General features: G+C 54.4%; 1 protein-coding gene across 1 annotated transcript in view; it reads right to left on the reverse strand.

The window, feature by feature from the left end:
• MROH2A (maestro heat like repeat family member 2A) overlaps positions 1-16531 on the reverse strand; it is a 59262-nt gene extending 42731 nt beyond the window's left edge. The window contains exons 1-11 of the mRNA XM_052637597.1: positions 16456-16531; positions 15297-15392; positions 14889-15070; positions 9440-9571; positions 9071-9233; positions 6126-6221; positions 5369-5523; positions 4732-4875; positions 3353-3445; positions 2144-2222; positions 1894-2007 (exon numbers count right to left, since the gene is read on the reverse strand). Of these exons, the coding sequence (XP_052493557.1) occupies positions 1894-2007; positions 2144-2222; positions 3353-3445; positions 4732-4875; positions 5369-5523; positions 6126-6221; positions 9071-9233; positions 9440-9571; positions 14889-15070; positions 15297-15392; positions 16456-16531 (1330 nt within the window). The remainder of the gene's footprint in view (positions 1-1893; positions 2008-2143; positions 2223-3352; positions 3446-4731; positions 4876-5368; positions 5524-6125; positions 6222-9070; positions 9234-9439; positions 9572-14888; positions 15071-15296; positions 15393-16455) is intronic.
• Positions 16532-19855: the final 3324 nt, after the last annotated feature.

Genomic DNA, 19855 nt, shown 5'->3' on the forward strand with positions numbered 1-19855 from the left:
ATAGTGGAGTGGGTTGCCATGTCCTCGTCCAGGGAACCTTCCCAACCCAGGGACTGGACTTGCGTCTCTTATGTCTCCTGCATTAGCAGGCGGGCCCTTTACCACTAGTGCCACCTAGGAAGCCCATATAAGGCTATGAAGTGAAGTGAAGTGAAGTGAAGTCACTCAGTCGTGCCCGACTCTTTGCGACCCCGTGGACTGTAGCCTGGCAGGCTCCTCTGTCCATGGGATTTTCCAGGCAAGAATACTGGAGTGGGTTGCCATTTCCTTCTCCATATAAGGCTATACTATTATTAATTCCACAAATTTCTTGTAGAAAAACATGTAGATTGTTTTTGATGTTTTGCTTCTATGCACAGTGTTATAAGGAACATCTTTATCCAATTGCCTTTGGGCAATTAATTCCTTCAGACAGCTGATAAAATGTTAGATTTTGAGCCCAAGTTTTGGGCCTTATCCAAGTGAGCATCCAGCATGGTTTATCAGTTTACACCCTTGACAAGGAAGTATCGGCGGGTTGTTTCTTGTATTCTAGACCAGGGATTAGCAAAGTCTAGCCCTAAGTCTAATTCCAGCCCAAAGTCTGTGTCTGTAGATACAGCTTTATTGGAACACAACTGTGCTCTGAAGTTATAACTGCTTCTGCTCTACAATGGCAAATTTGCGTAACTGTCACAGACTGGGAGGTCTGCAAAGCTGAAAATATTCTTGCTATCTGCCCTTCTGTAGAAAAATGGGTAGGTCAACTCTAGTCATTATCATCTCTGCCCATCAGATAGGTAAAAAGGAGTCTCACTGTGGCACTCCAGTATTTGGGCCTGGAGAATTCCATGGACTGTATAGTTAGTTCGTGGGGTCACAGTCAGACGTGACTGAGCAACTTTCACTTTCACTGTTGCTTAAATTTTCATTTCTGTATGAGATGGGTTGACTGTCAGGAGAAGGTCTTTCACATACAGTTGCTCAGTTTGTGTACTGCACAAGGATATGCAGCTGAAGGGCTGAACTGAAGCCAGCCATGCACTTCTCAGGGCTTTCAAGGTTGTGCTAGTGGAAAAGAACTCGCCTGCCAATGCAGGAGACATGAGAGATGTGAGTTTGATCCCTGGGTCAGGAAGATTCGCTGGAGGAGGAAATGGCAACCCACTCCAGTATTGTTGCCTGGAGAATCCCGTGGACAGAGGAGCCTGGCGGGCAAACAATGGGACATGACTGAAGCAACTGAGCACAGCCCGTGTGGTTCTCACATCATGCAAAAACAAATGCTGCCAGTAGAGGGCACCTTGTTCAAATTCAAGCGGATGCTCTGAGCCGCTGCTCTTGGGAACCGCGATTTCCTATGGATAGCAAGGCCAGGTTTAGGGTTTGGGCTTAGGGATTCGGAAGCAGGGTTTCAGACTTAAGTTTTGGCACTGGGTCAATGGGGCTTTAGGGCTACATCTACACTGTGGATCTAGGCTTTATATTTAGCCTTTCATTTGCCTTTGGGAGTTATACTAGGATTTGGGCAAATGGTTTGAAATTCAGGCTCAGGTAGAAGCTGGGATTCAGGGTTGAAGAAGAGGGGCGAGGGTGTGCAGGGTGGGACCCAAGGCCGGTGTAGGTTCAAGGATAGGAAACACGAAGCTACGGAGAGCCCTGACTCCGTGACCCACCCAGCAGGGTCTAAAAGAGAGAAAATGGTCCAGGGACTTCCCTGGAAGTCCAGTGCTTAAGATTCTGTGCTTCCAACGCAGGGGGCAAGGGTTCGATCTCCGGTCAGGGCACTAAGATCCCACATGCCACCTCAGGGTGCGGCCAAAAATTTAAGGGGAAAAAAAAAAAAAAGGCCAGATATGAGTGAAACCTGCCACCCTAGCTCCCGCCCGGTCTTCTTGCGGGGTGAGTGCTCACCATCTGCGCTCACCACTGCCCTGATCAGGGCCAGGGTCCCCACGCGGACGGCCTCCTTGCTCATCTCCATCTGGCTGAGGAAGAACTTCATCAGCTCCTTGGGGTAGGAGCGGGCTGCAGGGGGTGGGGGGAAGGACGTCTTTAGTCGTGCCCCGAGTCGAGAGCAGCAGAGCGACAAGGCAGCCCCGGGGCCCGACGCTCAGAGGGGGCCGGCACTCCCGAGGGCTCCCGGGGGCCCGGGGCGCCTCACCAAGGGCTATGAAGCAGTGCACGGTCTCTGTCAGGTTCTGGCTGCTGTACTGCTGCTGGGCGGGGGCCCTGGAGCACACCTGGGGCGGGGGAGGCAGGAGGTGGAGAGGTCAGCTCCACAGAGGGGCACACGAGCAGGAGCCCCACCTGTGCCTCGCCCGCGGCAGGAGGCCTGTGGCATCGGGACGGGGTCCCCACCGCCACCCTGCCACCTGGAGCCCTGGTCCACACACCACCCGCCCCCAGTCCGCCTCCCCTGACCCGCCCTCAGCCCGCCTCGCTGACCCGCCCTCAGCCCGCCTCCTCTGACCCGCCTCCCCTGACCCGCCCTCAGCCCGCCCCCACCCCGCCTCCCTGACCCACCCCCACCCCGCCTCCCCTGACCCGCCCCCAGCCCGCCTCCCTGACCCGTCCCCAGAGCCCCTCCCCTGACCCGCCCCCAGCCCGCCTCCCCTGACCCGCCCTCAGCCCGCCTCCCTGACCCGCCCTCAGCCCGCCTCCTCTGACCCGCCTCCCCTGACCCGCCCTCAGCCCGCCCCCACCCCGCCTCCCTGACCCACCCCCACCCCGCCTCCCCTGACCCGCCCCCAGCCCGCCTCCCTGACCCGTCCCCAGAGCCCCTCCCCTGACCCGCCCCCAGCCCGCCTCCCCTGACCCGCCCTCAGCCCGCCTCCCTGACCCGCCCTCAGCCCGCCTCCTCTGACCCGCCTCCCCTGACCCGCCCTCAGCCCGCCCCCACCCCCGCCTCCCTGACCCACCCCCACCCCGCCTCCCCTGACCCGCCCCCAGCCCGCCTCCCTGACCCGTCCCCAGAGCCCCTCCCCTGACCCGCCCCCAGCCCGCCTCCCCTGACCCGCCCCCACCCCGCCTCCCTGACCCGCCCGCAGAGCCCCTCCCCTGACCCGCCCCCAGAGCCCCTCCCCTGACCCGTCCCCAGAGCCCCTCCCCTGACCCGTCCCCAGAGCCCCTCCCCTGACCCGCCCCCAGAGCCCCTCCCCTGACCCGCCCCCAGAGCCCCTCCCCTGACCCGTCCCCAGAGCCCCTCCCCTGACCCGCCCCAACCCCGCCTCCCCTGACCCGCCCCCAGCCCGCCTCCCTGACCCGTCCCCAGAGCCCCTCCCCTGACCCGCCCCCAGCCCGCCTCCCCTGACCCGCCCCGGAGAAGGCCCGGCCAGGAGAAGGCCCCGCCCCGCGCGACCCTGGCGCTCACCTGGACGTGCAGCTCCGTGAAGATGGTGTGCAGCTGCATCTGCGGGACGGGGCTGTTGGTGATGACGGACATCTCTAGGATCTGCCTCAAGACCTGCCGCGGGCGGGAAACGGTGGCAGGTGACCTTCGACCGACTCAGGTCACACGCCAGACCTTTGCTCCTTGACGTGCTCCCTGCTCTGGAGGTATCAGTATCCCCTGGGAGTTGGGCAGAAAGGCCACCTCTCGAGCTCCGCCCAGACCCCTGAGTCCGACTCTGTTTCCAGCCGCCTCTGAGGATTGCCGTGGACACTACAGCTCGGCAGGGCTGCACTAGGGCCACTGAGCGTGGCGTTCAAGGCCTTCTTCCCCTCTCTCTTCTAGTCACCGGGAGGTGCATTCCAACTTTTAGACAGAGCATCTGCACGCGGCTCCCCAGATATGGCAGGTTCATTTCTGTTCCCAGCTTTCACGAGGCGAAGGGTCTCACCTCGTCTGTAAATGAGTGACCCCATTCACAGTATACAACACCCCAAGTCACAGCTCAGCTCAGAATCTTGCAAAAACTCCATCTCACACACATTCAAGGCTGGTAAGAGGTTGAATGGTGTTCCCTCCCAGAATCCATGTCCACCCAGAACCTCAAAATGTGACCTCACTTGGAAACAGGGTCTTTGCAGACATAATTAGTTATGGCTCTCAAGATGAGATCACCCTGACAACACCTTAGATCCAGGCACCGCTGTCTTTATGAGAAGAGAAGACACAGAGAGAGAGACCCAGAGATGGCCATGTGATGAAGGAGGACACTGGAGTGACGCAGTGCCTGGGCCACCAGAAGCTGGAAGGGCAAGATTCTCCCCCAGAGCCTGCAGAAGGAGCACAGCCTGCCAACACCTTGACTTCAGAGTGCCGGCCTCCAGGACCATGATGGAACACATTTCTGTTGTTTTAAGCTACCTGCCTCCTGGTTCTTTGTTACAACAGCCTTAGGAAACCGGTATGATAGTTGTGGCCTCACTGTGGGCCCCAGAACCCTTTGAGGTATCATCCTTTCTGCCTGGCTTCCCTGGTGGCTCAGAGAGTAAAGAATCTGCCTGCAACATGAGAGACCTGGCTTCGATTTCTGGGCCGGGAAGATCCCCTTGAGAAGGAACAGGCAACCACTCTAGTATTCTTGCCTGGGAAATCCCACAGACAGAGAATCCTGGTGGGATACAGTCCATGGGGTTGCGAAGAGTCAGACATGACTGAGTGACTAACATACGTGGAACAGCAGCATCTATCTCTTGGCAATTGGGCAAGTGCCAGGTCCCGTGGCTCCATCTCCCACCCGGACGACACCCCACGGGACACTCAGGAGCCCGAAATACCCTAAGCCCCCAGCCCAGGCCCCTCACCTGCGTGATGAAGAGTGCCTCCAGGCTGCCCTGGTACTCTGCCAGCAGCAGGGGGATGTAGTCGTATACCTGCTCCCGTAGGTCATCATTGGGCAGGAGGAGGCTCAGCATGGGCTTCAGGGACTTGATGACCCCCAGCTTCACCTAGCACAGGAGCCGGGTCTCTAGACCCCCTCAGCCAGGACCCCCTGTGGCATCGGCCCCAGCCTCGGAATCAAGGACAGGTGACAGAGGGGACCTTGGAGTAGGGTCCAGGCCTCCCCCGGGCCCCACAGGTGCGAAGCCTGTCCCCCGAGTCCTGATCTGTCACTCAGGGGACCTTGGACAGGTACTCAACCTATTTGTGTGTCTGTTTCCTCATTTGTAAAACAGTCCTGTGGCCCAGAGTTGGCATGGAAGTGGCTCCCACAAGTGAACCACTCGGAGAGGGCCCGGCACACGTGTAACAGGGACTCTGGTCCAGCAACTCCAGGGGCCTTTATTGAGACATCTCTCCAGGGCCCCCGTGGCTCTGCCATTAATCAGGTCTCCACCTCCTTGGACCCCATGGTGTCTCAGCTCCGCCAGCTGCACAGGCTGGAGAGCGATGCCCCAAGGACCACGGGCTCCCACCCCCACCCAGCAGGGCCTGTCTCACCTCCGGGTTGTTGTTCCGCAGCCACACCGTCACGAAGTAGCGATACATGGGGAACAGTTTCACTGCAAACTGGTCCTCAGTCATCACGGGGTACACGCTGTCCTCCAGGTGCCTCAGGTAAAACTGCACTGTCTCGCAGAAGGTCTCCATGGCTGCTCCGGGGGATGTGCAGTGAGCCCCAGGGGGCAGGACGCAGAACAAAGACTTCCAGGGCTGCCTCCTCAGGAGGAGCCCTCACACTTCCCTAACCAGCAGCTTACTGAGACGGCCAAAGATGCTGCTAGAAAAATCTCCTGCGTTCCTCTCTGTCTGCCTTTCCAACCCCCCTCCCAGCTCCCTAAGTTTTGTCCTGCATGAAGCCCCTCCCTGTCTGAGGGTGAAAGACTCCCCCCGAGGGGCGGAGCACACAGGTGTGACTGGGCCCCCGGCCTTGAGGTTCATGTGGCAAGGTCAAGGGTGAGACCTGGAAGAAGACTTTTTCACTCAGATCCTGGGGACTCCAAAGCAAAGAGTGGCAAACACATTTTGTCCTACTTTTCTCAGGTATTGGGGATTTGGGCTCACAAAAACATGGCATAATTAAAACCTGGGGCAAGGTGATCAGACATAAATGACCCACATCAAGCCCAAGCTGGGACTGTTTGCCTGGTCTCCTTCTCCTGTGATTCCCACTGCCCTTTTATCTCTGTCTACCCACTGCCTCCATTCGGCACCCTGATTGGGCCAGACCTGCAGGCCCAGGTGGGACACTTACCACCACAGATCACCTGGCGCATCTTGGCTTCATTGGCGAGCCTCAGCATGGTGAACATGGTGGCCAGGGTGATGCCCATGTATGGCATGAACTCAAACACTGCAGGGTGTGGGCAGAGGTCTCAAGGAGTCGGAGGAGGAGGGTCAGCAGAGAGGACAACACCACCGCCCACACCTGCAGTACCCAGAACAGGGCCAGGGTACCCCTTTGCATGGGCTGGGCCACAGGAGAGGGTAGGAGGCAGGGGAGGTAAGAAGTGTGAGCTGGGAGCAGGTGAAGGGGAGGGGAGATGGGAGGGGGGAGTGGGGGGGGAGGAGGAGGGAGGGAGGAGAAGAGGGGAGAACGGGGAGGGGAGACCTCACCACCCCCCCAACCCTCTCCCAGTCTCCCCTCCAGTTTCCCCGTCTTCCCTCCCCTCTCCCCTCCCCTCCACACCCCTCCCTGGCGTCTGCCTCCCCCCCCCCCCACCGCCCCTGTCTCCCCTTTCCTCTCCCCTCCCCTCCCCTCCCGTCTCCCTGTCGACCCTGCCCTCCCTCCAGAGAAAGGGAAACTGGGAAACTGGAGGAGAGGAGAGGGGAGGAGAGATGGGGGGGTGGGGGAGAGGGGAGGCATAAGGGAGAGGGGAGAGGGAAGGAGAGGGGAGATGGGGGAAGGGGAGACGGAGGAGGGGAGGGGAGATGAGGGAGGGGAAGGCAGACCTCCCCCAGTCTCCATCCCTCTCCCCATCTCCCCCCTCCTCTCCCCCTTCTCCCCTTCCCCCTCCCCCAACCCCTTCCCTTTCCCTGTCTCCCTCTCCTCTCCCCTCCATCTCCCAGGACAGGGAAGGAGACTAGGGGAGGGGGGAAGGGAAGGGGAGAAGGGGGAAGAGGAGGAGGAGGGGGAGGGGGGAGTGGGGGAGGGTGGATGGGGGAGGGGAGACGGAGACTGAGGAGGGGAGACAGGGAGAGGGGAGGGGGATGAGAGGATGGGGTGGGGAGAGCGGAGGGAAGGGAGGGGAGGGGCAATGGGGGGAGGGTAGGGGCGGAGGAAAAGAAGGAAGAGCCCTGCCCTTCCTGGGGCCTCAGGGAACAGAGACAAGGCAGGGGGTGGGCCTCCCAAGCCGCCACTCTGTTGTCTCAGAAACAGTTTTCATTTCAATCCCAAAGAAAGGCAGTGCCAAAGAATGCTCAAACTACCACACAACTGCACTCATCTCACACGCTAGTAAAGTAATGCTCAAAAGTCTTCAAGCCCGGCTTCAGCAACACATGATCTGTGAATTTCCAGATGTTTAAGCTGATTTTAGAAAAGGCAGAGGAACCAGAGATCAAATTGCCAGCATTCGCTGGATCATCGAAAAAGCAACAGAGTTCCAGAAAAACATCTATTTCTACTTTATTGACTATGCCAAAGCCTTTGACTGTGTGGAACACAATAAACTGTGGACAATTCTGAAAGAGATGGGAATACCAGACCACCTGACCTGCCTCTTGAGAAACTTATATGCAGGTCAGGAAGCAACAGTTAGAACTGGACATGGAACAACAGACTGGCTCCAAACAGGAAAAGGAGTACATCAAGGCTGTATATTGTCACCCTGCTTATTTAACTTATATGCAGAGTACATCATGAGAAATGCTGGGCTGGAAGAATCACAAGCTGGAATCAAGATTGCCCGGAGAAATATCAATAACCTCAGATATGCAGATGACACCACTCTTATAGCAGAAAGTGAAGAGGAACTAAAGAGCCTCTTGATGAAAGTGAAAGAGGAAAGTCAAAAAGTTGGCTTAAAGCTCACATTCAGAAAACGAAGATCATGGCATCCAGTCCCATCAATTTATGGGAAATAGATGGGGAAACAGTGGAAAGAGTGTCAGACTTTACTTTTTGGGGCTCCAAAATCACTGCAGATGATGATTGCAGCCATGAAATTAAAAGACGCTTACTCCTTGGAAGGAAAGTTATGACCAACCTAGACAGCACGTTAAAAAGCAGAGATGTTACTTTTCCAACAAAGATCCATCTAGTCAAGGCTATGGTTTTTCCAGTGGTCACATATGGATGTGAGAGTTGGACTGTGAAGAAAGCTGAGTGCAGAAGAAGTGATGCTTTTGAACTGTGGTGTTGGAGAAGACTCTTGAGAGTCCCTTGGACTGCAAGGAGATCCAACCCGTCCATTCTAAAGGAGATCAGCCCTGGGTGTTCTTTGGAAGGACTGATGCTGAAGCTGACACTCCAATATTTTGGCCACCTCATGTGAAGAGTTGACTCACTGGAAAATACCCTGATGCTGGGAGGGATTGAGGGCAGGAGGAGAAGGGGACAACAGAGGATGAGATGGCTGGATGGCATCACTGACTTGATGGACGTGAGTTTGGGTGAACTCCGGAAGTTGGTGATGGACAGGGTGGCCTTGTGTGCTGCAATTCATGGGGTCGCAAAAAGTCGGACACGACTGAGCAACTGAACTGAACTGAACTGAACTGAACTGAACTGAAACATTCTAAAATGATGACCCGGAGACTGAGTGTGATGGCGGTTAGGAGGAGGACAGCCGCGTGCCCTCTTCCATTGTGACACTCCGTTTTCTCGTGAACTGGTTCCCAGTGCCTCACTCACCCATGGCCCACTGCCCACTGCAAGGCCTGCGCAGAGCAGAAGCTCAGCATGTGTGCACGGACTGAAAGGGAAGAAGGGAGGGAGCGAGGGAGAGAATGGGGCCAGAGGTGGGGCGAGGAAAGAGAGGTGTGCGAGAGAAGGGCCGGCAGGAGAAGACATAGGATGGGAGGCACAGGGAGGGGATCTCAGCAGCTGAGAGGGACAGAGAGACACCAGAAGTGAAACAGAGGAACGCCAGAGGAAGGCACGAAGAGGGAGAAATGGGAGGGGGAGGGGCAGGAACCAGGGCAGAGGCACAAGGGTGGCCAGATGGGCAGACGCTGGGGCCCCGTCCCCACGAGCCCTACCGTTGCCATTGGCCAGCTTGGCCAGGGTGACGATGACAAACTCTTCCGTGAGGTTGAGGGGTCTGAGATGGTGCTGCAGCTCGTACATGACCAAGCTGAAGTGGTTTCGGGACAGGGCCACCAGGGTGTCGCTGGCCACCTCTGCCCTCATGTAGCCCTCCATCTGCAGGGCACGGGAGGACACGTGGCCTCACCAGCAGTTCCTGCCCCTCACCTGCTCCAGCCCCGCTGGGGTCCCTTGGGCCCCCTCAGCCTACTGTTGTTCCCATGAGATAACCGGACAAGGGCCTCGGGCCTCCCACGCCTCGCCCACGAGAGCCCAGCCCCCTGGGGCGGCAGCCAGGCGGGCAGGGGCAGGACATCCGCTACCTCCAGCATGTCCCTCATCTCCTTGGAGGCGATGGCGACCAGCCTCTGGACGCAGCGCTCCTCCAGCTCTCCCTCCTGCTGGATGATCTCCTGGAGGATGTTGTAGATGTTGACTTTGCGCTGAGTGGAAATCTGGGGAACAAGTGTGGCGGATGGGGAGGTCCGGGACCAGGCAGTGGGGCCTGGGAGCCCACAGATCCACCGCGGTCTCTCTCCTGCTGGCCCTCCCCCCAATACCCAGGAGATTGTGATTTATAATAAGACCTGTGTTTGGTCTTCACCCAAGGACAGAAGCCTGAAATCCTTGGAATTTCCTAAGTAATGAGAGTGACAAAGATGTCTTTTTTTATTGTATTAATGAGATGATTTTTGGTCCACACCTAAGGATGGGGAGGGTTTCCCTGGTGGCTCAACTGGTAAAGAATCCGCCTGCCATGTGGAAGACCTGGGCTCGATCCTTGGACTGGGAGGATCCCCTGGAGAAGTGAATGGCTACCCACTTCGGTATTCTGGCTTGGTGAATTCCGTGGACTGTAGTCCGTGGGGTTGCAAAGAGGGGGACAAGACTGAGCGACTTTCCCTTTCACTTGAAGGATGGGGAATGGCTGGCAGGAGAACCCATCATCCGATTAGAGGGCTAGCACTTTCAGTCCCAACCACTCGGACCCCCAGGGAGGAGAGTGGGGCTGGAAGTTGAATCAATCGCCAATGGCTAGTGATTTAATCAACCATGCCTAGATAGTGAAGCCTCCATAAAACTCCAAAGGGGCAGGGTTCAGAGAGCTTTAGACTGGTGAACACATGGAGATTTAGAGGGGATGGGAGGCCCAGAGAGGACATAGAAACTTCACGCCCTTTCCCATACCCTTGCCCTATGCATCTCTTCCATCTGTCTGGTCCTGAGTTATAAGAAACTGGTAAGTAAAAGTTTTCTCTGGATTTTGTGAGCCCCTCTAGCAAATTCATTAAACTCGAGGAGGGGGTCATGGGAACCTCCGGTCTATAGCCAATTGGCCAAACTTACCACTGGCATCTGAAGCACAGGCCTGGCTGGGGTCGTCTTATGGGTGCACGTGTGCATGTGAGTCAGTTCAGTTGTGTCCACTTTTTGTGACCCTGTGGACTATATAGCCCGCCAGGCTCCTCTGTCCATGGGATTCTCCAAACAAGAATACTGGAGTGGGTCGCCGTGCCCTCCTCCAGGGGATCTTCCCAACCCAGGGATTGAACCCACGTCTCTTATGGTCTCCTGCATTGGTGGGCAGGATCTTTACCACTGATGCCACCTTAATGGGACTGAGCCCTTAACCCATGGAATCTGACATTATCTCCAGGAAGACAGTGTCAGAATTGAGTTAAATTGTAGGACCCCCACCCCCAGCTGGTGTCAGCAGATTGGCTTGAGGTGGGGAATCCATACACTGGAATTGGATGCCGTATGATTAACACTCCAGCAGGTTGATGAACCCACAATCCTCAAACCGCCCCAAGTCTGCCCCCAACTCCAGCCTGTCTCACACCCGCCTCCCCTCCCCCATCAGACTCATCCAACTGGCCCTGCCCCCATGGCCTGCATCTGTCCTCGCTACAGGGTCTTCCACAGACTTGGCATTGACCCTCTTGCAAAGTTCAAGACAACATGCTCTATTTTGCTTCCTACATAGCTCTGGTCACCACTTTAAGTGACCTGAATGAGGATGGGATTGGACAAATAGGCTTTGCAACCTGACCACTCCTGGAGAGTCAGATTTGACAATGACTCTCATTCAATCAGGGATGGTACATCACCAAGAAAGAAAGAAGGTGGACTCCTCTCTCCATGGAGCCTCATCTGCAAAGCCCTCTGGGAAGATGGCCCCTCCCTCAGCTGGTAAAGAGGTCACTTCTCAACAGTCAGGACCGTAGCAAATTTAGGGACCTCATGAGGAGAGGAAGTCACCGAAATGTATACTTTTATCCAGTAGAGAGTCTTGGTACAGAAAGTAATGCTGTTTTTCAGTCGCTCAGCCATGTCCTATTCTTTTGTGACCCCATGGACTTCAGCCTGCCAGGCTCCTCTGTCCGGGGAATTTCACAGGCAAGAATACTGGAGTGGGTTGCCATTTCCTTCTCCAGGGGATCATCCCGATCCAGGGATCAAACCTGGGTCTCCTGCATTGCAGGCCGAGTCTTTACAGTCTGAGCCACCAGGGAAGCCTACAAGCCTCTAATACAGGAAGTAATAGAAGCTTACAGCTCAGCTGGTAAAGAATCCACCTGCAGTGTAGGTAGACCCCAGTTCGATTCCTGGGTGGGGAAGATCCCCCCTGGAGAAGGGAACGGCTGCCGACTCCAGTATTCTGGCCTGGAGAATTCCATGGACAGAGGAGCCTGGCAGGCTATGTCCATGGGGTCACAAGGAGTTGGACGTTACTGAGCAACTTTCACTTACACTTTTCAGAGGCTTAAAAACTCCGGTGAGAGCCTCCTCATAAGAACTCCTGGACAGAAGGGAACTGTGTGGCCTTTGCTGCGCAGTATCGATGGTCCTAGTTTTCTCAACCTCTTTTTTTTTTTTTATTGTCCTCTAAGGAACCTCCTTAAGCATGTTTTTCCCTAGTCACTCCCCACCATGAAAATGTAATACCACAAAGATATTATATATTTGATTATCCATATCTGTGCTTTGTACATCAAAAACTAAAATTTCCTTCACACACACACACACACACACACACACACACACACACACACATCCCATCCCACTGTGCAAGAACCAATATTACCTGTTGTGGAGCAGTCTCACCCTGTTGAAAATTCATGCTCTTGGTTTTCACAGCAAACTCAAGGAAGCCTTGATGCGCAGCTAACACTATGGCTGCAGATATGTAAACAGCCAGGTAAATTATAAACCCAGTCTTATCTGTGATCAAAATTAATCTTGGAGAATATTTATGGTCACAAGAGAAAAATTGTCCAAGATTTTGAAAGTGTCATAAAACAGGCACCGAGTGTCCTCCCAGAGGCAGGCTTAGGGATGTGCGGCCGCCTCTGAAGGATGATCTGGACTATGGGAGTGTGTGTCTTTGATTGACTGAGATGGTCTAGGCTATGTCTCCACAGGGATAGAAGCTTAGTTTCAGGAAAGTGATTATTAAAATGATTCCTGTCTGTGACAAGGCAATGAAATTTTGACTGGTAAAGAATATAGATCTCTAGAAGTAAAATTCTCATTTTAACAGATGTTAACATCTTATTAGCTTCCCAGCTGGTGCTAGTGGTAAAGAATCCACATTCCAATGCAGGAGATGCAGGAGATGTGAGTTCAATCCCTGGGTCAAAAAGATCCCCTGGAAGAGAGCATGGCAACCCACTCTGGTTTTCTTGCCTGGAGAATCCCATGGACAGAGGAGCCTGGTGGGCTACAGTCCATGGGGTCACGAAGAGTCGGACACGAGTGAAGCAAGCAAATGAGCACACAGGCAACCTCTTACTGCTTCCTTTACTAATGAATAACTGAAAAATTTGACACAGATCACATTTTACAATGTGCCTGTTGTTTATCACCTGTTTATTGCCACTGGTCATTTATCAGGCCTGGGTATTGGTAACGGTTTTTGTAATTTTCTAAATTTCCCAATGCTTTGATTTCTTGGGGTCTTGTGGACCCGAAAGACTGCCCAGGGGTTAGTCAGTTCCCGGAGACAGCAAACAACTCCGCCACCAGCAAGCTTGTTAAACCAGTCCAGAGCCCACACCCAAGCGCGTCCTCCCTCAGCCCCTCATGCTCTGGGCCACTATGCTGCTGCCGTTTAGTCATGCAGCCGTGTATGGCTCTTTGCAATCCCACGGACTGTAGTCTACCAGGCTCCTCTGCTCATGGGATTCTCCAGGCAAAAATACGAGGGCAGGTGGCCCTTCCCTCCTCCAGGGGGTCTTCTCCACGCAGGAACTGAACTCGTGTCTACTGCATTGGCAGGCGGATTCTTGACCGCTGAGCCACCTGGGAAGCTCTGGACCACTGTACACCTGCTCTAATCACCCTGGGGCCAGGGACCAGACCGCTCAGGGAGTCCCAGCACCCCGGAGCTGACTAGCTAATCTAGAGCTTCTCCCCTAGAGAAGCCACACCTGCACACATTTCCCCCTTGGTCCCTCTGCCTCCTGCCCAAGCTGGTGCTTTCCTGTGGGACTGCATGGCATGGCATGCCCCTGTCTCTGTGCGTAACAGACTAGTTTTTCAAGGCGATCCTCTCCTGAGCTGTTGGGCTCACTATGAAAGTGAAAGTGAAAGTCGCTCAGTCCTGTCTGACTCTTTGTGACCCTGCCAGTCTCCTCTGTCCATGGAATTCTCCAGGCCAGGATACTGGAGTGGGTAGCTGTTCCCTTCTCCAGGGGATCTTTGATCCAGGAATCGAACTGGGGTCTCCTATGCCTGAGTAATAATAAAACCTAAATTTTAAAATCTGTTTTGCAAACCTCTTTACTGTGCTCCTGAACCCTGGCATGCCTTCCTCACGGCTGCCACGTGTCTTTCCGTAAAATAAGCTTGCTATGGAGAACTCCTAGGGACTTCCCTGGCTGTCCAGTGATTAAGACTCTGAGCTTCCGATGGAAGGATCCAGGTTCAATCCTTGGCTGAGGAACTAAGCTCCCACGTGCTGTTCAGAGTGGCCAAAAATAAAAAATAAAAAGAGGAGGAGGCAGGAACTCCTAAAAGAAATTCCCTGGTGGCCTAGTGGCCTCACTACAGAGGCCCAGGTTCAGTCCCTGGTCAGGGAAACTTCCTGCACGACAGTGACATGATGGGGCTGAAATACACACACACACACACACACGAACTCCTATAAGGAACAACTCCTTTGCTACCCATCCTCAAAAGCTCAAGGATAGTCTAAAATCCAACAACTCTCTAAGTGTGCTCTGCAGACCAGTAGACACATCACTTGAGAACTTGCTAAAAATGCTGAGTCTTGGGTTCCACCCCATACATCCACTGAATCAGAAGCTCTCACGATGGGCCCCAGAAATCTGAGTTGTACCAAGCACTCAGAGGATGCTGATGCTCTGATGCTGATGCTCCTGTTGTACAAGGCCCAGCGTGATCTTGGCCACATTCTCCATTACTCCTGTCAGCACCCTCTGCCCCACGAAACAACCTCTCCACTGGCAAGCACCCGTGTGCCCTGCGTCTGCCACGTCTCTGCTCCCCCACACCTACCTGCTTCACTGCTACTCAATATCTTTGTTACTTGGCTCACCTGCTCTAAGACGACGAATCCCAAACCCACCGAATCAGAATACAGAGGAGCTTTGAAAAATTGTGAGCAGCCCACAGCCCAGTTGGTCCTCAGGGGCCCCAGCACCTAGCCCCGCTCTGACAGCAATCAGTAAATGTGTGCTGAGCCATGGATGGACGTGCAAGCAGGTGACCAAGCTCAGAGAAGCACCTAGGGGGAGGAGGCCCTACCTCCGGCACCTGCAGGCAGCGGATAAGAGCATTCATCACCACGGAAGGCTTGGTGGTGGCCTTCTCCGTGATGATCACCGAGGCCAGCCTCTTCCTCATGTCAAAACCTGCCCCTGCGGCGTCCGTTTTGGTTGACTCGCTCTCCATGATGTTGAGGAGGTTCGTGACTTGCTGGAAGGTACCTGAGACAAAGGTGGTCGACGTGACGGCAAGATGACTGTTACAGGGGGTGCCCCTGGTGCCCCAGTCTCCCTGACACCAGCCCAGCCCTAGCTCCATCTGGGGCATGGGTGGGACCTTCCTGCCCACTGTACCGATGGGAAAACTGAGACCTTGGTTGGGGCTTACCCTCAAGGAGTTAGTAGAGAAAACGAGGCAGGAATGCAGGGAGGGGGTTGGTTTTCTTACCACTGTCATCTGGTTCCAGAGGCCCCAGGTCCTCTGTTTCCTCTGATGGGTCCTCATGTGACTCTGTTGCTGCTTCTGCCATCTCTTCTTCAAGTTCTTTCGAGGTAAGATTGATTATACTTGGCATGTCACCCATTCTAGGATGACCCCCCAGTGAGTCCCACCCTGCATAACCCCCTTCCCTAGAGTGTGGGAGGAACCTGTAACTTGGTTAGACCCATATTCTAGTGATGGCTCAGTGGGTAAAGAATCTGCCAGGAAGTCAAGAGATGCAGGAAACTTGTGTTCGATCCCTGGTTCAGGAAGATCCCCTGGAAGGGGAAATGGCAACCCACTCCAGTGTTCTTGCCTGAAAAATCCTAGGGACAAGGGAGCCTAGCGGGCTACAGTTCAAAGGGTTGCAAAGAGTCAGACATGATTGAACATATGCGTGCGTGCGCGCACACACACATACACACACGCTAACCAATAGTACATGGCAAAGGTGAGGGGAACCTCCTGTGATGGTCTCACTCCCGTGATTACATTATGTCTCACACAACTCCATCTTAGCAGACTGGAAATTCTCGTGCTGTCTTTGAAAAGTAAACAGCAGTGATGTAAACTGCCTGCGTCACAAGGAACCAAGGGCCTCAGTCCTACAACCGAAAGGAACTGGATTCTGGCAACAACCACATGAGCCTGGAAGGACTGGGCTTCAGAAAGGTTGTAGCCCAGGTGACATCTTGAGTGCAGCCTGTGAGACCCCAGGCAAACGACCCTGCTGAGCCATGGACTCCCGACTAGAGACACTGTGAGATAATAGACGGTGTCATTTTAAGCCATTACATTTAGGTGGTTAGTCATGCAGTGACGGGCCACCACCCCTGCTTAGGAAGGGCCTTTGCTCCCTCTCTTCTGGACACAAAAAATGAATGATTAGTGAGGAATCCCCCTGAGGTGCCCTCATTGCCCTTCTCAAGGGGCTCCCTCCACACCAGCAGCTTCTGAATTGCTGACAAACACCAACACAGATGTCAACACGGAGAATGAAGACCTCCCTGATCCTTTTTCTTCCTGTCCCAAGTTTCTCAAACTCCGTCCCAGCGTCTTTCACTATCCTGTGCTCCCTTCCTCTTGGGAGTCCTTTAAGGAGTAAGCCTGGGACCTATATACTGACCTTTTCTCTGAGTTCTTTCCTGGACAGAACAAAAATACACCACAAGAAAAGGCTCTGTTCTCTGCCCAATACACATCAACAGTAGTGTGGATGACGGCAGGATGGCCTGACAAAGGAGGAGCCCTTCGGGGTCCTCAGTCGTGACTCAATGGGGAGCAGGTCCCCTGGCAGGGTGGGGGGTGGGTTTCACTGGACTCATCACCGTTGGGTCCCAGACCCTTGGAACTCTCAGATCCAACTGCCTCTCTGAGCTCTGTGAACCCACTCTTGGAGGAGTGCCCAGGTCCCGATGATTAAAAACTCACATTGCTTTGTCACTCAGCGTTTCTGTCACCCACATGTGTGGTGAGGTATGGTGGCCTTTTTGGGGAAAGGAAAATTGGCGGGGGTGGGGATTCACAGCCAAGACCCCTGAGGATATAGGCATAGGAGCCCAGGGTGGGGAGGTGTGGTCTGGGCAGTTGGAGGAGATGGGTGGACAGAGGGGTCCTGAGAAGAAGAGTCCTCTTCCCCAAGGACTGGACAGCTTGCAGGATGGGACAAAGTGGTCCCACTGATAGAATAAGTAGAATATAAAGAATTCCAAAGACAAGTGAAAGGACCCTGTTTCCCTGAACCAAAAGTCAGGCTCGAAGAATGTCCTTGTCATTTTTAGCTGAGAGAGAGCCCTGATCAGCAGTTTGAGCAATAAAATAATGAATTTCTATGCATTACAGATCAAACCAGTCAATCCTAAAGGAAATCAACCCTGAATCTTCATTGGAAGGACTGATGCTGAAGCTGAAGCTCCAATACTTTGGCCACCTAATGTAAAGAGCTGACTCATTGGAAAAGACCCTGATGCTGGGAATGATTGAAGGCAAAAGGAGAAGGGGACGACAGAGGATGAGATGGTTGGATGGCATCACCAACTCAATGGACATGAGGTTGGGTAAACTCCAGGAGTTGGTGATGGACAGGGAGGCTTGGCATGCTGCAGTCCATGGGGTCGCAAAGAGTTGGACACGATTGAGTGACTGAACTGAATTGTTGTCACTGAAAATACCCTTCTATCCATGTGCATCTTTTTCTCCACTTGTTCTTTAATTTTGTCCACACCTTTGTTGGCTTGTTTTCTTCTTTGTGTTACACATAGAAGTTTTAAATATATGGGTTTCCATTTGGAGCTGGGGTCATACTAGCTAGGATTTCTCCTGACCTCAGCCCGCTTTAATCCTTCCCTAGGTGGCTTTGGGAACACAAGCTGTTCACACCAGTTATGTTCTCAAAATCTTGGCTCGTGGTCCACAGATGCCAAATAGAAATATGTAGACAGAGTTTGGAAGAAATAGAAAAGAGTAAATTATTTTTTCCAAGCAAAAGGGAAACAGCAGGCTAACGCCTCGAGAGTTGTGCCCCTCCCTTGGGGACAGAAAGAAGTTTTATATCCTCTAGAAGGTCATGCTTTTTTTTTCTTCCTCAGAGTTTCAGAATGGCCACAGCTGGTATCAGGCAACTCAGCCACTGGGTCTGGTGTCCCTAAAGTTATTGACCTGTGACCTTTCTGAAATACACAATGCTACAAGAGAGTGCGGGCTTCCAAGGTGGAGCAAGTGGTAAAGAACCTGCCTGCTAATGCAGGAGACATAAGAGATGTAGCTTTGATCCCTGGGTTGGGAAGATCCCCTGGAGAAGAAAATGGTAACTCACACCAGTATTCTTGCCTGGGGAATCCCATGGACAGAGGAGCCTGGCGGGCTCCCGTCGGGTTACAGTCAGACACAACTGAACAACAACCACCCATCTCTGTATCTACCACATGGACAGCCATAGTTTCACACAGCAGGCGCACAGTCAGGGTCTTTGGGATGGAATTGCAATCATGTCACTTGAATAATCTTTGAAAGAAAAACACAGAGGAGAGTGGAAGGTAGAGCAAATGTGGGCTGTGAAAGAAGGGGCGTGTGATAAGTGCCTTCTGGGGTCTGCTCCATACTGGTTAACAGGTCTGCAGAAGGCAGACTGAGGAACGATGAGAGAATTTTGTGGGAATGAGTGTTGGGCACTATGTGGAGGATACTTGTGTTCTGACCACCTGGATTCAGTGAAGTAGAAACGGACTGCTGAGGGTCATGGGCTCCCTGGTGCGAGAGGCAGCATGCACAGGCTGAGGCAGTGTGGACAGACATTGGGTGGGAATTTTAATCAAAAAGCCTTGGACCTAGGTGCCTTTGGGTCTTGCTCTGTTGACCTGTAATGCATTTGTTATTGTTTCAGTAGCCAAGTTGTGTCCAGATCTTTGAGACTCCATGGACTGCAGCCTGCCAGGCTCCTCTGTCCATGGGATTCTTCAAGCAAAAATATTGGAGTGGGTTGCCATTCGAGGGAGGGCTAGTCAAAGAAGATGTGCTGGGTGCGGGGTAGGAGTGAGGCCAGTGGGCACAGCGTTCAAGGGCCCAGGACTAGCTGACCCCCTCGGCCATGTCAGGTGGCTGCGGCTTAGATGGCCTTGGCAGAGATCCAGGCTGGGCAGCGGGCCGGGCAAGGCTGAGGTGGTCAGTCAGTGGGTCGGAGTGTGGTTCTGGAGTAGGTAGGCTGAGACAATGCTGTCGGGCAGTCGGGGGGGCGGGGACCGACCATCTCATCACAAGGCTGTGCACTGCCCAGGATGGCTGATCCCCGCGCCCCCTTCCTCCTCGCCCCCCAGGGATTTTGGGTGAGGCTTCTGTCCTACATCATGGAGACGGATGCCTTGACCCCCATCTGCGCCAGCCTCACCAACCTGGCCGAACGCCAGCTGCACGCCGAGGACGAGGAGGCCAACGCGAGCAAGAGCAGGCTTCCTTCTCCAGGAAGCAGCCCGGAGCCCAGAGAGCCAGGTCTTGCCAAAGATGCCGCCCTTGCCAAAATCTGAGGAGGTTAAAATCGTACACTCTTCCTCTGGCAGCCCACTTCTCTCCTCCCCACCTCCCCCCCAACCTGGCCCAGACCTCAGAGCAGGGGTCCTGGCTCAGGCTTCCCCCAAGTGTCAGCTCTCTGGCCCCCAAGAGCCCACTGGAAGGACTGCATATCCCATCTGAGTCCTCTGGAGCCAACCCCACCAGGCCCTCCCACTCGCCTCTGATGACACACTTGTTAGCATCAGACCCTCAAGAAAGGGACTAGACCGACCTACTTACGGGGGACCCTGCCATCCAAGGGGGCTGCTGTCATGGTCCTGGGGCTTTGAGGATGGATGTGTCCACTTTCAGGAGGTGACTGGGAGCCTCACAGGACCCAGCGATGGTGAAGGGCAGAGCCAGCTCTGAGCATCTGGCTAGATCACCCCCTGGTCTACCTCCTGCCCCAACCCTGAGTCTGGGGCTGGCTCCCTCCTGGGTGCCGCCCCTCCCTGCAGCTTCTCAGCAGGCCTGCCCCTCCC

This window comes from Budorcas taxicolor, chromosome 3 (assembly GCF_023091745.1).
Source record: "Budorcas taxicolor isolate Tak-1 chromosome 3, Takin1.1, whole genome shotgun sequence".
Classification (NCBI taxonomy): domain Eukaryota; kingdom Metazoa; phylum Chordata; class Mammalia; order Artiodactyla; family Bovidae; genus Budorcas; species Budorcas taxicolor.